We start from the raw sequence: 14,330 nt of genomic DNA, 5'->3' as shown, positions 1-14,330 counted from the left end.
AGAAAACCAACTAATTCCAAAGGGTTCACATACTTTTTCTTGCCACCATGTGTATATACAGTTGTGGTCAAAAGTTTGCATACCCTGGCAGAAATTGTGAAATTTTGGCATTGATTTAGAAAATATGTCTTTTATTTAAGGATAGTGATCATATGAAGCTATTTATTATCACATAGTTGTTAGGCTCCTTTTTAAATCATAATGATAACAGAAATCACCCAAATGGCCCTGATCAAAAGTTTACATACCCTTGAATGTTTGGCCTTGTTACAGACACACAAGGTGACACACACAGGTTTAAATGGCAATAAAAAGGTTAATTTCCCACACCTGTGGCTTTTTAAATTGCAATTAGTGTCTGTGTATATATAGTCAATGAGTTTGTTAGCTCTCACATGGATGCACTGAGCAGGCTAGATACTGAGCAATGGGGAGCAGAAAAGAACTGTCAAAAGACCTGCGTAACAAGGTAATGGAACTTTATAAAGATGGAAAAGGATATGAAAAGATATCCAAAGCCTTGAAAATGCCAGTCAGTACTGTTCAATCACTTATTAAGAAGTGGAAAATTCAGAGATCTCTTGATACCAAGCCAAGGTCAGGTAGACCAAGAAAGATTTCAGCCACAACTGCCAGAAGAATTGTTCGGGATACAAAGAAAAACCCACAGGTAACCTCAGGAGAATTACAGGCTGCTCTGGAAAAAGACGGTGTGGTTGTTTCAAGGAGCACAATATGACAATACTTGAACAAATATGAGCTGCATGGTCGAGTTGCCAGAAAGAAGCCCGGTTACAATATGCCCGACAACACCTTGACACGCCTCACAGCTTCTGGCACACTGTAGTTTGGAGTGATGAGACCAAAATAGAGCTTTATGGTCACAACCATAAGCACTATGTTTGTAGAGGGGTCAACAAGGCCTATAGTGAAAAGAATACCATCCCCACTGTGAAGCATGGTGGTGGCTCACTGATGTTTTGGAGGTGTGTGAGCTCTAAAGGCACGGAGAATCGTGTGAAAACTGATGGCAAGATGAATGCAGCATGTTATCAGAAAATACTGGTAGACAATTTGCATTCTTCTGCACGAAAGCTGCGCATGGGACACTCTTGGATTTTCCATCACGACAATGATCCTAAGCACAAGGCCAAGTTGACCCTCCAGTGGTTACAGCAGAAATAGGTGAAGGTTCTGGAGTGGCCATCACAGTCTCCTGACCTTAATATCATCGAGCCACTCTGGGGAGATCTCAAATGTGCAGTTCATACAAGATGACCAAAGACTTTGCATGACCTGGAGGCATTTTGCCAAGACGAATGGGCAGCTATACCACCTGCAAGAATTTGGGGCCTCATAGACAACTATTACAAAAGACTGCACGCTGTCATTGATGCTAAAGGGGGCAATACACAGTATTAAGAACTAAGGGTATGCAGACTTTTGAACAGGGGTCATTTCATTTTTTTCTTTGTTGCTATTATTTGTTTTATGATTGTGCCATTCTGTTATAACCTACAGTTGAATATGAATCCCATAAGAAATAAAAGAAATGTGTTTTGCCTGCTCACTCATGTTTTCTTTAAAAATTATACATATATTACCAATTCTCTAAGGGTATGCAAACTTTTGAGTACAACTGTATATATATATATATATATATATATATATATATATATATATATATATATATATATATATATATATATACAGTATACATCAGTTTGTCCATAGTTCTATCTATCTATCTGTCTATCTGTCTACTTTTCTGGGCATATCTCACATCCACTGTATCTATATGCCCATTAGAAATGTGTGTACATCTGTTAAAGAGAGCTATAGTGGTTTTCAGAAAAAGTGTAGTTATTCTTGCTTAGTTTTGACTCTACAGGAAAAGTCTCAGGCTTAAGGTCTCTCCAGATCTAATATTGCATTTCAAAGGCCAAGTGCACAAAGCTATGTAATCAGAAAGGACTTGCTTTGAGAAGTTCTCCGGAATGCACAGTAGATCGTTGGTTCATCCTGTTTTACATAACCCATAGATTGTAGCATCTCATGCATGTCATGCTTAATTTATCAGGAAACTTGTCCTTTGGAAGCCCTTCTCTTTACACTCCTCCAAACATAATCAAGCGTGTCCTCCTCAGCGGCTCTCCTTCTATACGGAACTTCTCTTACCATCTGCTGTCAGCTTTGTTTACTGTGATGCTGCAGTTAATATGGCGAGGATCTCTATTCATTTGTCTCAACTTGTTTTCTGTATGCCCCACAATAAAACAAAGGCTTTCCACTCTGGCTCATACTGGGTATACTATATAGAAGTCAATTATATATCAAACTAAATATTAAACCAAATGACATTCATGTCAAAGACAAATAGCACAAGCACATGTTACCAGTAAAACATTTAAAAAATACGTTTGTTTTTAGATATACTGTTTAAAATAAAGATAAATGTTTTTGGACATTTTCCGGTTGTGTTACGTTAGTGTAAGATGTCCAACGCTCATGCAAAACTCTAAGTAACGCAAAAGAACACAGAAACATCTACATTTTAGACTGATCTGATCTTGAATGATCTCAGACTACACATTTCAGAACTGAATGATGTTAACATGCAGTAATAGAGCTAATGTTGGATTTGTCTTGCTATAAAATAAAAAAATAAAAACATGTTGCCATATGGAATTTTCCTGCCCTCCCCCTCTCTAATTAGAGCTCTTTGAGTGATCACAGACCCACTGAGTGATTCTGGCACAGTGAGTTTAATGATCACTTTACAAAATCTTACCAAATAAAAACAGCATGCTCCAATGTGTTATGTGTTATCTGAAAAAATGCCTTCAGTGTTTCTAACCAATGAATGATTCGATCCTAATACTACATGTGTACTGTATACACATAAATATAATAATAATATGGCAAAACAATAGCTGTCATTCATTTAATGATTATTGATTAATGATAGTCATCATATTTTGTATATGTCCACCTGTGCATTTGTGCTGTAATTATAACTAGATTTTAACATTTTCTTAAAAAAAAAAAAAATGAGTGGTCCTGTCAACAATGCTTTTATTGAGTGGTTGCCAGGGCATTGGGTGGTTGCTTAATGGTTGCTGAGTGTCTGTGATATTCTAGTGCCTAAATATGACTTCTTCAGTGTAAGTCTATTGGATATGTTTTTGGTTTGTTTGTTTCTTTCTTTGTTTTTGCCCATTTTATTTTCCATCATGTGAAAATGATAAGTCTGACCACTTAGAAAAGTAATAGCACTCCTCTCTTTAAGGTATCAGTCATGTCCATACCACAAACGTTATGGGGTACATCAAAGTTTAATACTTAGGGCAAGGGGTTTGTTAAAATCCCTATCCTGCCATATGAGCAATAGCAAACACCAGACAAGCTACAGCTCATGTCTGCCCCTCAGTGGACAGATAGTCATTATTGCATTTTACAGCTGAGCAGCTACTGTTTGTTTGCTAAAGGTCAATATTTAAGTGCATCACAGACAGACAGACAGATAGACAGATATTCAAAGAAATATCTTTTTGTGGTTTGAGAGAGAAGAAAGGTGTTTGAGAACACTTGATTGACACATGGGTCTTAAGTAGGTGTGTGTGTTGATGTGGGGGTGTGTAGTGGGTGTTTGTGTGGGTTGAGATTTCTGGGTGAAAAATATTACCTTTTTTTTTTTTTTTAAGCCAAAACTTACTTTCAAGTGCTCATAAAATAAGCGCTACCCTTTCTGGAGAATAATAAATTTAGTGTCTGCACATTTACATTATGTATATATATATATATATATATATATATATATATATATATATATATATATATATATATATATATAAAACTGGCAGCAAAAAGTATTATAAAAGTATTATATTTCTTTTTTCTGCAGAACACATACAAAGATTTTTAGAATATTTCCGCTGTAAGTCCATACAATGCAAATGAATGGGTTCCAGAACTTTGAAGTTCCAAAAAGCATATAAAGGCAGCCTAAAAGTAATCCATATGACTCCAGTGGTTTAATCCATGTCCTAAGAAGCAATATGATAGGTGTGGGTGAAAAACACTTCAATATTTAAGTCCTTTTTTTTTTACTATAAATCTCAGTCCTCCTATGCACTCTTCTCTCCTAAAAGTTCTTTTGTTTTTGGTGATTCACATTCTTCAAGCATATCGCCACCTACTGGCAAGGAAAGAGAATTTATAGTAAATGCTGTCGACACAAATGCTGTCAAATGAGCTCAACTTGTATTGAACCCGGAACATTCCTTTAAGCCACACTTTAAACTGTATAAATCTCCAAACGAATGATGCTAGACCTTTCCTCAAACCTAACTTCACCATTCTGAGACATTTTTTGCGATTACTTTTAACCAAAATGTCTAAATGTTTAATGCATATTAAGTCAGTTCACACAGGTGTCCTTTCTTCATTTTTAAACTATTGCTTTATCATTGTAAACCTAACACACAAAAGTATGGTTGGATAGTTTAAGTAATGCAATTCATACACAAATGTGGCGCAAGTATTCAAATACTTTATGGAGGTGACATTATGTTAGTAGTTATTCGTAGTTGACTTGTAATGAATGAAAGCAGCCTCATTTTAAACCCGCTAATGAGTGTATTCACACCCTTTCCTGCACCTCCTTGTGTTTCACACACATTCAAAATGACACTTGCGTGCACTCACACACACTGCTGAGCTAATTTGTGTCTGCTCGGGCACAAATTCCCGCTGTCACTCCTCACTGTATCTCTCTGTCTCTGTCTCTTTCCCCATTTTCCATTCTCATCTCACTCACTCTCTGTTGCTTTCTAGCTAGAACAGCATGCAACCCTTTCAATATCACGACTCTGGAGTGTCTCTCTCTCTCTCTTTTGCCAGATTGCATGATAACAGAGTGGGCTGTGGTGGTGTGTCTTCTCTTTTGGTTATAAACTGTGGATCATGTTCTATTTTCAGCTCGTGATCATGGCTGGCACTGTTCTCCTGGCGTACTACTTCGAATACACGGACACGTTTCCCGTACACATTCAGGGCTTCTTCTGCTTCGATAAGGCATTCTCCAAACCCTATCCCGGACCGGATGAGACCAGTAATGTGCCACCGGTGCTGGTGTACTGTCTGGTAGCTGCCGTTCCTACTCTAACGGTGAGTGTGGACTGTGTCCTGTCTTCCCCGGGGCTGTTTTGATACATTTCTATTTGCTGTTGTGTGCTTGTGGGTGGTGAGACTGAACTTTAGCATGGATGAATCATCATTCAGTATAAAGATATATGATAAAATGTGCATTTTTGTATGTAAGAGACTCTAAGCGGGTGAATCTCAACAAATTCGTCAAGAACATGTATAGTAATGTAATGTTTAAACAGTAATGGTGTGTTTTTTGAAGTCTAAAGTACTAATACATTTGTTCTACTGCTTTTAATTTATGCTTAAATATTAAAATGCTTTATTGTGTAATGCAGAGAATTACCTTTGAGGATAATGGTAATTAAAAAAAAAAAAAATTAATTACCATAAAAATTCAAAGTGGTGTAACCATCAAGTATAACGTATTAAATTACTTTCCTTGCACCTTAAACGTACCGAAAGTACACAATGCGAGTGTACACAACTTAATCATTACCCTAATTTCAAAAAAGTTTTCAGACATATTTCAGACAAGGATTTCAGGAAGTTTTCTTAGGTTTTCTCAATCTGACCTGAACAAAATTCTTTTTGAATTCAATTTTTTGGTGTAATTTTAACTTTAAGCCGCAATAAAAATGACTATGAAGTCAGAAAATGTTCATCATTTTAGACTTGTATTCCAGTAAATGTTTCATGTGAATTAAATAACTTAGTAGATTCAGACAAAACAAAGAGTGTCTCATGATTCACCCATAAACATACAAAAATGTTTATATTACGGTCGGTAGATTTAATTTTGTACGTGAAGTTTTACCTGTTAGTTTTGATTTCATGACTTGTAAAAGTATACTACCCATAGGAATAAATAAAAAAATCACAAATTGAGATCTCTTTAATTTCTCAATGGTTTCTCCTTTATGCAATGGGATTAAATGTAGAGACTTTTCTTAAAGTTTCCTGATTCTTAGATTCTTTGATTCTTGCTCCTGAGCAAAAAAAAAAAGGAAAAAAAAAAAAAAAGTGACATGAGTCTCCTCTAGAGTTTCAAAAGAGATCTCAATAGTGTATCAAACTGTGCTCAGATTATACCAAAGTCTGCATTCAAAAATCAGAGATTTCAATATTAACTTCAAATTTCTCAGACCCAATTATCTGAGCAATCCACATTAAAGGGATAGTTCACCCAAAAATGATAATTCTATCATCATTTACTCGCCCTCATGCCATCACAGATGTGTATGACTTTCTTTCTTCTGCAGAAGAATATTTCAGCTCTGTAGGTCCATACAATGCAAGTGAATGCAAGTGAAGGTGACCAGACGTTTGAATCTCCAAAAAGCATATAAAGGCATCCAGGTCTCCTAAGCAACCAAATTGGCCCGGTTGCTAGGGAGGGTAGAGTCACATGAGGTAAACTCCTCGTGGTCGCTATAATGTGGTTCGTTCTCATTGGTGCGCATGGTGAGTTGAGCGTGGTTGCTGCGGTTGGTGGCGTGAAGCCTCTACACACGCTATGTTTCAATTGCAACGCGCTCAACAAGCCTCGTGATAAGATGCGCGGGTTGACGGTCTCAGACGCGGGGGCAACTGGAATTCGTCCTCCGCCACCCGGACTGAGGAGAATCACTATGCGACCACGAGGACTTAAAAGCACATTGGGAATTGGGCATTCCAAATTGGGGAAAAAAAAAAACACATAAAGGCAGCATTAAAGTAATCCATACGACTCCAGTGATTTAATCCATATCTTCAGAAGTGATATGATAGGTGTGGGTTTAGGTTTATGTGCTTTTCAAAGTTCTGGCCACCATAGATTTGCATTGTATGGACCTACAGAGTTAAGATATTCTTCTAAAAACCTTCGTTTGTGTTCAGCAGAAGTCATACACATACACCCTGGCAGAGAAAGTCATACACATCTGGGATGGCATGAGGGTGAGTAAATGATGAGATAATTTTCATTTTTGGGTGAACTATCCCTTTAATTTTATAGCACTGCTGTTTTTGTCTACAATTTTCTTATTTGTATCAGTTGTAATTTCATCTAAATGTATTCTAAATAAGGAAGATGTAGACAGCTAACTTGATGTAAGTGGATTTTGGGAGTGATAATTTTACTGGTGTCTCCCTGTTACACTGTTAAGTGGAGGCAACAGATTGTGGGACCACATGGATCTGCCTCCCTCCTTTTCAGAGTCTGCCATATCTGTGTGTGGTACTTGTAGTGTGTTTGTATGTGGGCTTGTGTTTTTGGGCAAGTGCATGCAATGGATCCACTCAGCCAACAGTAGATCTGGAAATACAGGTAGTTCACCCAAAAATGAAAATTGTCATTGTTTACTAACCCTAATATCGTTCCAAATCTGTATTACTCTATTTCTTCTGCTGAACACAAAAGGTGAATTCTTTCGAAGTCTTCACCGCATATGCCGGTCCAACTCTGCCTATGCACCATCCCAAGCCCGGATGCAAAAGGAGGAGGGTTGGGCATGGGGTTAGCAGCTCCACCCTGTAAAAACCTGAAATGCTACAGAAATGCAATCAAGAGTTGTTAAGGACTTTTCGGCCCTGGGAGAAGATGGATCTCCAGCTGGAGGTAGCATGAAGCCCAGTGGTGAAAGCCAGATTAGTCTAGGAGCCACCAGGCCGATGACCATCATCTCGACCAGGACTACCATTACCATCGGGACACAATGCTTTTGAAATATAACATCAAGCTGCAAGAGTTCAAGATCATGCTCTACAACAAGTTCCAAGTCCTGCAAGAGCTGCTAGAGGAGGAAACAGTTGATGAGAAGTGGTTGGAAGTGAAGGAAGCAGTTACATAAACATGCAAGGAGGTTTTGGGCACTAGGAAATGCAACCACAAAGAGTATATCTCAGCTGAGACAATGAAGAAGATTGAGGAGAGGAAAGGGAAGAAGGTGGCAATCAACAACAATCACACACGAGCGGGGAAAGCCAAGGCTCTGGAGGAGTACACAAAGGCAAACAAGAGCATCAAGAAAAGCAGCAAGGCCGATAGGAGAATGTACATGGACATACTGGTAACAGAAGCTGAAGAGGCAGCTCACCATGGAAATATGCGAGACCTCTACGCCACCATCAAGAAGCTGTCTGGAAAATTAAGCAAGCCAGATAGACCAGTGAAGGATAAACAGGGAAAGTCAATACCCGATGTGGAAGGACAAAAGAACAGATGGAGGGAGCATTTCGAGGAGCTGTTGAACAGACCAGCATCAAAGGACCCACCATATATCCCCCCTGCCAACAGCTCACTGACTGACTGTAATGTGCCCACCAAGGAGGAGATCCTCAAAGCCATCAAGCAACTGAGGAATGGTAAGTCTGCAGGACCAGACAACATCATGGCAGAGGCTCTGAAAGTGAATGTCAAGACCAGTGTTGAGATGCTCTACCCCCTCCTCAGGAGGATCTGGCAAGAAGAACAAGTTCCATCAGAATGGAAGGAGGGCTATCTCATTAAGCTGCCAAAGAAAGTTGAACTCAGTTCCTGTTCTAATTACAGAGGGATAACACTTCTGTCGGTCCCAGGCAAGATATTCAACCAGGTTCTCTTCAACAGGATGAAAGACGCCATTGATCCTCAGCTCCGGGACCAGCAGGCAGGCTTTTTCAAAGACAGGTCTTGCACCGACCAGATTGCAACACTGCGCATCATCGTGGAACACTCACTTGAGTGGAACTTGTCTCTTTATGTTAACTTTATTGACTACGAGAAAGCATTCGAGAGCGTGGACAGGCAGACCCTCTGAAAAACTGCTGAGACAGTACGGAGTGCCAGAGAAGATCACCAACATCATCAGGAACTCCTACGAAGGTATGACCTGCAGAGTGCTCCATGGGCATCAACTCACTGATGCCTTCCAAGTGCAGACAGGAGTGAGGCAAGGATGTTTGCTATCGCCTTTCCTGTTCTTGATGGCTATTGACAGGGTCATGAAGACATCTATAGACCAATAGAGAAACAGGATCCAGTGGACTCCTTGGACACAGCTGGATGATTTGGACTATGCAGACGATCTGGCCCTTCTCTCCCACACCCAACAACAGATGCAGGAGAAGACCAGCACGGTTGCGGAAAACTCAGCACGACTGGGCCTTAACATCCACAAGGGGAAGAGCAAGATTCTAAAGATCAATGCCGCTGTCAACAGAAGCCCCATCACACTAGAAGGCGAGGTGCTAGAAGAGGTGGAGAACTTCACATATCTTGGCAGCATCGTAGATGTGAAAGGTGGAGCGGACGCTGACATTAGAGTACGAGTCGACAAGGCAAGGGTTGCTTTCCTCCAATTGAAGAACGTCTGGAGATCAACTGACCTGAACATCAAGATCAGGATCTTTAACACAATCGTGAAGCCAGTCCTACTTTATGGAGCGGAGGCCTAGAAAACCACTGCCACAACCATGAGGAGAATCCAGACATTCATCAACACCTGCCTCAGAAGGATTCTTCGGATTCGCTGGCCCAAGACCATTAGCAATGAAGAACTTTGGCATCGAACAAAACCAGTGGAGGGCGAAATACTCCAAAGATGCTGAAAATGGATCGGCCACACCCTCCGAAAATCGAGGCCAACCAAAAACAGAGGATGGGATACACCTGGTGACAACTCGAGAGACTGGCTTAGGACTGGGATGCCTGGAGAGCTCTCGTTGGCGATCTATGTCCCAGGCGGGGCCAAAGGAGATGATGACGGTTTATTTGCCGTATAATGACTGTCTCTTGTCCGTATTTTCAGTAAGCAGAATTATTAGCTAATATTTCCATTTGGTGTCGCCATTGCCCTGTTCTGGGATGATTTTTAGTCCCAGTACATCTCTGATGGATCATTTAGCACTTTTGAGAACAATAGTAACCACTATTCACTTTCATTAAATGGCAAATAAACCTTGTGAAGACTTTTTTTAACCCTCTAGGCTCAGATGGGCTCACGAGAAACAAATTATCAAAATATTAACAACTACAGCCTTGACCAACACAAAATAGTTTTTTTTTGTAATTGTTTTAAAGATTAGAAGATGTACATTACAATGCATGTAGGCATTGTGACCAAAACTGAAGAAGTTCTTTGTAATTGCTGACAAATCAGAAGTGTTCCCCATTTTGATAATTCATTAATAATTTTGCACTGCACAATTTATTGTAATCTGTACAAACCAAATAGCTATGTGTCATATGTTGTTGGAAAGCTCTCAAAGATTAGAATACAATGATCCTATTTGTTTTACTCACAGATAAAATTATAGCTAGTAATAACTAAGTATATGTCTTTGACATACGTACTGTATGTGTTACATGTAAAAACAGGTGTTGCTTATATGCCACGTTTTCACTTATAATTTCACAGAACATTAAACATATCACATACCATAAATGAGAGGAGGCAATTATCTTTAAAACGAGCCCACACACAATGTAATCAGATGCATAGATTATTAGATAATCTACACGAAGCACAAAGTGCACACAGCACATAATGTGCTATCTACCTAAAAACACGTTAGCTGTCCTGGATCAGATGACTTAATCGGAAATTATGTAGTATGTTGTCCAGCGTCATGGAACGCTAAACCAACCGTATTAGGATTCAAATCACTGCAACCTGAGGTGGAAGTCATCCAAGTATGGGCAGAGAGGATCGTTCACTCTAATTACATATGACCACCACTAGATGGCGCCAAGTACATGACACAGACACAATGATGGCTCAAATGACACAGAATGGAACTGAATGAGATCTCGTTACTCATGCCTGCATGCTTTGGAGAGAGAAACGATACCTTTAGTCATTGTTATATTTGCAATTTTATTTGTTTGGAGAGGATTTTGAACACATGGGGATGTATTTGGACACTAGGATAAATTATATTTCTAATACTATAACTTTTGATTGCTTTGTCATATCAACACAACATTTTACTCAGTTACAATGTTTTTGGAAGCTACCTTATTTACACCCAGAGATATAGAATGAATTTATCATAATCTAATCATTAAAAATTGGAAAAGTGTTCTTTAAAATGATACCAAACACTTGACACTGCATTTTTTGGTTTGTCAAGTTATAAGCCTTTAATTTTGGTTATGTCACTAAAACAGGAAGTTTAAAACACCCTCATAGCTTAAAGGGTTAATTTACCTTTTGTATTTCATGGAAGAACAAAAGTCATACAAGTTTGAAACAACATGAGGGGAAATGATGACAGAAATTTCATTTTGGGGGAACTAATCCTTTAGGAAAAAAGCTTTGCAACAGAAAATAAACAAACAAACAATAAAAACACACTGCAGCTACATCTCTTAAAATCGTATAAAGTTAATAACTTTTGGCCACAAACTCCCCAAATCTGGTAAGGTGGCAACCTGAAATTTTGGAAGGATGCTTGTATTCTCATTCATTATTTTTTAGGTGTAGGCACTACACTTTCATCTCAGTTATATATCATTGCTGATTGATATTTTGAGGTGATTCAAGGTGTATATTGTATCAAACATACCCTAAATATAACCTCTTGGTGCCCCAGAGAGAGGATGTATGTATGGGTAAGGTTCATGGTGATGCCACCTGGGAGACTGAAGCAGATGGCACCAACTGCTTGAGGGGGTGAAATCACTGGCATTTCAGCATATGTCTGAACTGTGTGGCATGCATATCCGTGTCTAGCCTCAGGCAAGAGTACGTTTATAATCTTCAGAATAAGATGAAACGAGATAAAACAGCACCATCAGGCTGCTAGTTTCATAACACATTATAAACAGCATTGCTGAACTTTGATTTTTCAATATTGAGCTCAAGAATACAATAGAATCTTTAAGCAAATAATTCAACTGCATATATATATATATATATATATATATATATATATATATATATATATATATATATATATATATATATATATACAGTATGTATTTCTAAAATAAAAAGTTTGCACCATTATATCCCAAATGTGAAATAAAGTGTTACAAAAAAAATTAAGATGAGCAAAATTTAAACTATCCCTTTAAATTAACATGAAAGCACACAAACGTTTTTGAAAACACATACAGTAAAGTTCTTGACTGACTGTGTGTGTTGATGCAACGCTGATGTCATGCTCTGTCAGTCTGTATCAGCGGTCAGGTGCTAATCCTGGAATGTGTGAGGTGAGCGCTGTGTCCCTGTCCGTCGCTGTCTCATCTCTGACGTCTCTCTCTGTCTGTCTCTGTCTGTCTCTGTCTAATGTTGGGGATTTGATGGCAGTGTTTATGGCAGTGGCTCTCAACTGGTGTCGCAATGAGGGCAGGGAAATATACTGTTGCTTAAAAAATGGCATCGTGATATTTTTCAGCCTTTTGATAATATTAATAATAATAATAATAATACATTTTATTTATAGGCGCCTTTCATGACACTCAAGCTCACCTTACAAACTGAACACAACAAAGTCATACTTGAAAGCATCAACAATAACAACATTAAGCAAACAATAATATGATATACAATAAAACATTGGAAGATACAAAGTATGAACTCAGTGCATACACCATCATAAAAAAGGCAGTATAACTAAAGGCTCTAGACCCCATAGTGTTCAGACGAATACGTGGTATGACAAAAAGAGTTGATGAGGAAGATCTGAGGGTACGAGTATGTGTATAGATATGAAAAAGATGGAGAGGTATGAAGGAGTAAGATTATTTAAGGCCTTGTATGTAAGAAGCAAGATTTGGTGCAATTCGGTACTTAACCGGAAGCCAATGCAGATGTTGAAGAACAGGTGAAATGTGTTCAGTAGAGGGGGTTCTAGAAATGATTCATGCAGCTGAGTTCTGGACCAGCTGAAGTTGATCAAGAAGTTTGGAAGGAAGACCAGAGAGGAGAGCATTGCAGTAATCAATACGGGATGTAACCAGTGCATGAATAAGAATGGCAGTGCTCTTCAATGTGAGAGAGGGACGAAGATGATTAATATTGTGTAAATGAAAGTATGCAGAGTGAGTTATATTATTAACATGGGCTTCAAAGGATAAGGTGCTATCAAGAACGACCTGTGAAGAAGGAGAAGCAGTGGACTGATCGAAAACTGTCCATTTTTACCAAAAAAGATTTGGTGCCTACAAGAAGAATTTCAGTTTTTCCACAATTTAATTTGAGAAACTTAGATGAGAACCAGTTTTTAATTTCAGATAAACAGCTGGACAGAGAGGGCAGAGGAAGGGAAGAAGTGTGCTTGGAAAACAGGTAGAGCTGGGTGTCGTCGGCATAGCAGTGAAAATTGACACCATGATTCCTAAATATATGACCAAGGGGCAGTAAATAAATAATAAATAGAAGAGGGCCTAAAACTGAGCCTTGTGGAACGCCAGTGATAACTTTTGTTGATTTAGATCTAAAAGTTTTGAGTTGTATGAACTGAGTGCGACCAGAAAGACCATATTTATTAAACAACTCTCTGGAATAATCGATTCCCATTGGTCAATCTGGGCTATAATTATTCTAGGTTCAATACAATTTAAGCTCAATCGACATTTGTGGCATTATGTTGTTGAAAAAAAAAATTGACTTGTCCATTATGTATTTAAAAACAAGCAAAAATCTGGGTTCCAGTGAGGCACTTACAATGGAAGTGAATGGAGCCAATCAGTAAACGTTAAAATACTCACTGTTTCAAAAGTATAGCCACAAAACGTAAACAATATGTGTGGTAACATGATTTTAGTGTGATAAAATCGCTTACTAACCTTTTCTGTGTAAAGTTATATCCAATTTTACATCTTCGTATGACAATCAATGTAACATTGATGAAATAACTAGAAGTTCATCCGCCTAAAACAGTAGTCTGCCACAAATATTATAAGCTACACATTTCTGCCTCCAAAAATTGGCCCCATTGACTACCATTGTAAGTATCTCACTGTAACTTTTTTAAAGAAAAGAAGGGACGATTCTTATAATTTTTTGTGGTAATAAACATTATGCCATAAATGTTGTCGATTGAGCTTAACGTGTATTGAACCAGGGATATTCCTCTAAAAATCAGAATATTTTTTAGCCTTCAGACAACATTTTGAAGGCTCGCTAGAATACTCAGTTCTAATTAGTCAGTCAAGCCGATATAGCTTTAAAAACAAGCTCTATGGAGTACTTGATTCTGATTGGTCGTGTAGT

At 38.4% G+C, this 14,330-nt stretch overlaps 1 protein-coding gene across 6 annotated transcripts in view; it reads left to right on the top strand.

Moving 5' to 3' along the window:
- LOC127452274 (phospholipid phosphatase-related protein type 5-like) overlaps nt 1-14,330 on the top strand; it is a 36,399-nt gene that overhangs the window by 12,753 nt on the left and 9,316 nt on the right. For 5 of the 6 annotated variants that reach the window (XR_007899227.1, XM_051717615.1, XM_051717613.1 and 2 more), the window contains exon 3: nt 4,981-5,169. Coding sequence is in view for 5 of the 6 variants with exons in the window: in XM_051717615.1 (XP_051573575.1) it covers nt 4,981-5,169 (189 nt within the window). In the remaining variant the exon portion in view is untranslated. Of the gene's footprint in view, nt 1-4,937; nt 5,170-14,330 lie in introns of those variants that run through there. The other variant, XM_051717617.1, reaches the window with a different exon arrangement.

The sequence above is a fragment of the Myxocyprinus asiaticus genome, chromosome 14, assembly GCF_019703515.2.
Source record: "Myxocyprinus asiaticus isolate MX2 ecotype Aquarium Trade chromosome 14, UBuf_Myxa_2, whole genome shotgun sequence".
NCBI classification, from domain to species: Eukaryota; Metazoa; Chordata; class Actinopteri; order Cypriniformes; family Catostomidae; genus Myxocyprinus; species Myxocyprinus asiaticus.
This window is presented reverse-complemented; position numbering and strand designations above follow the sequence as displayed.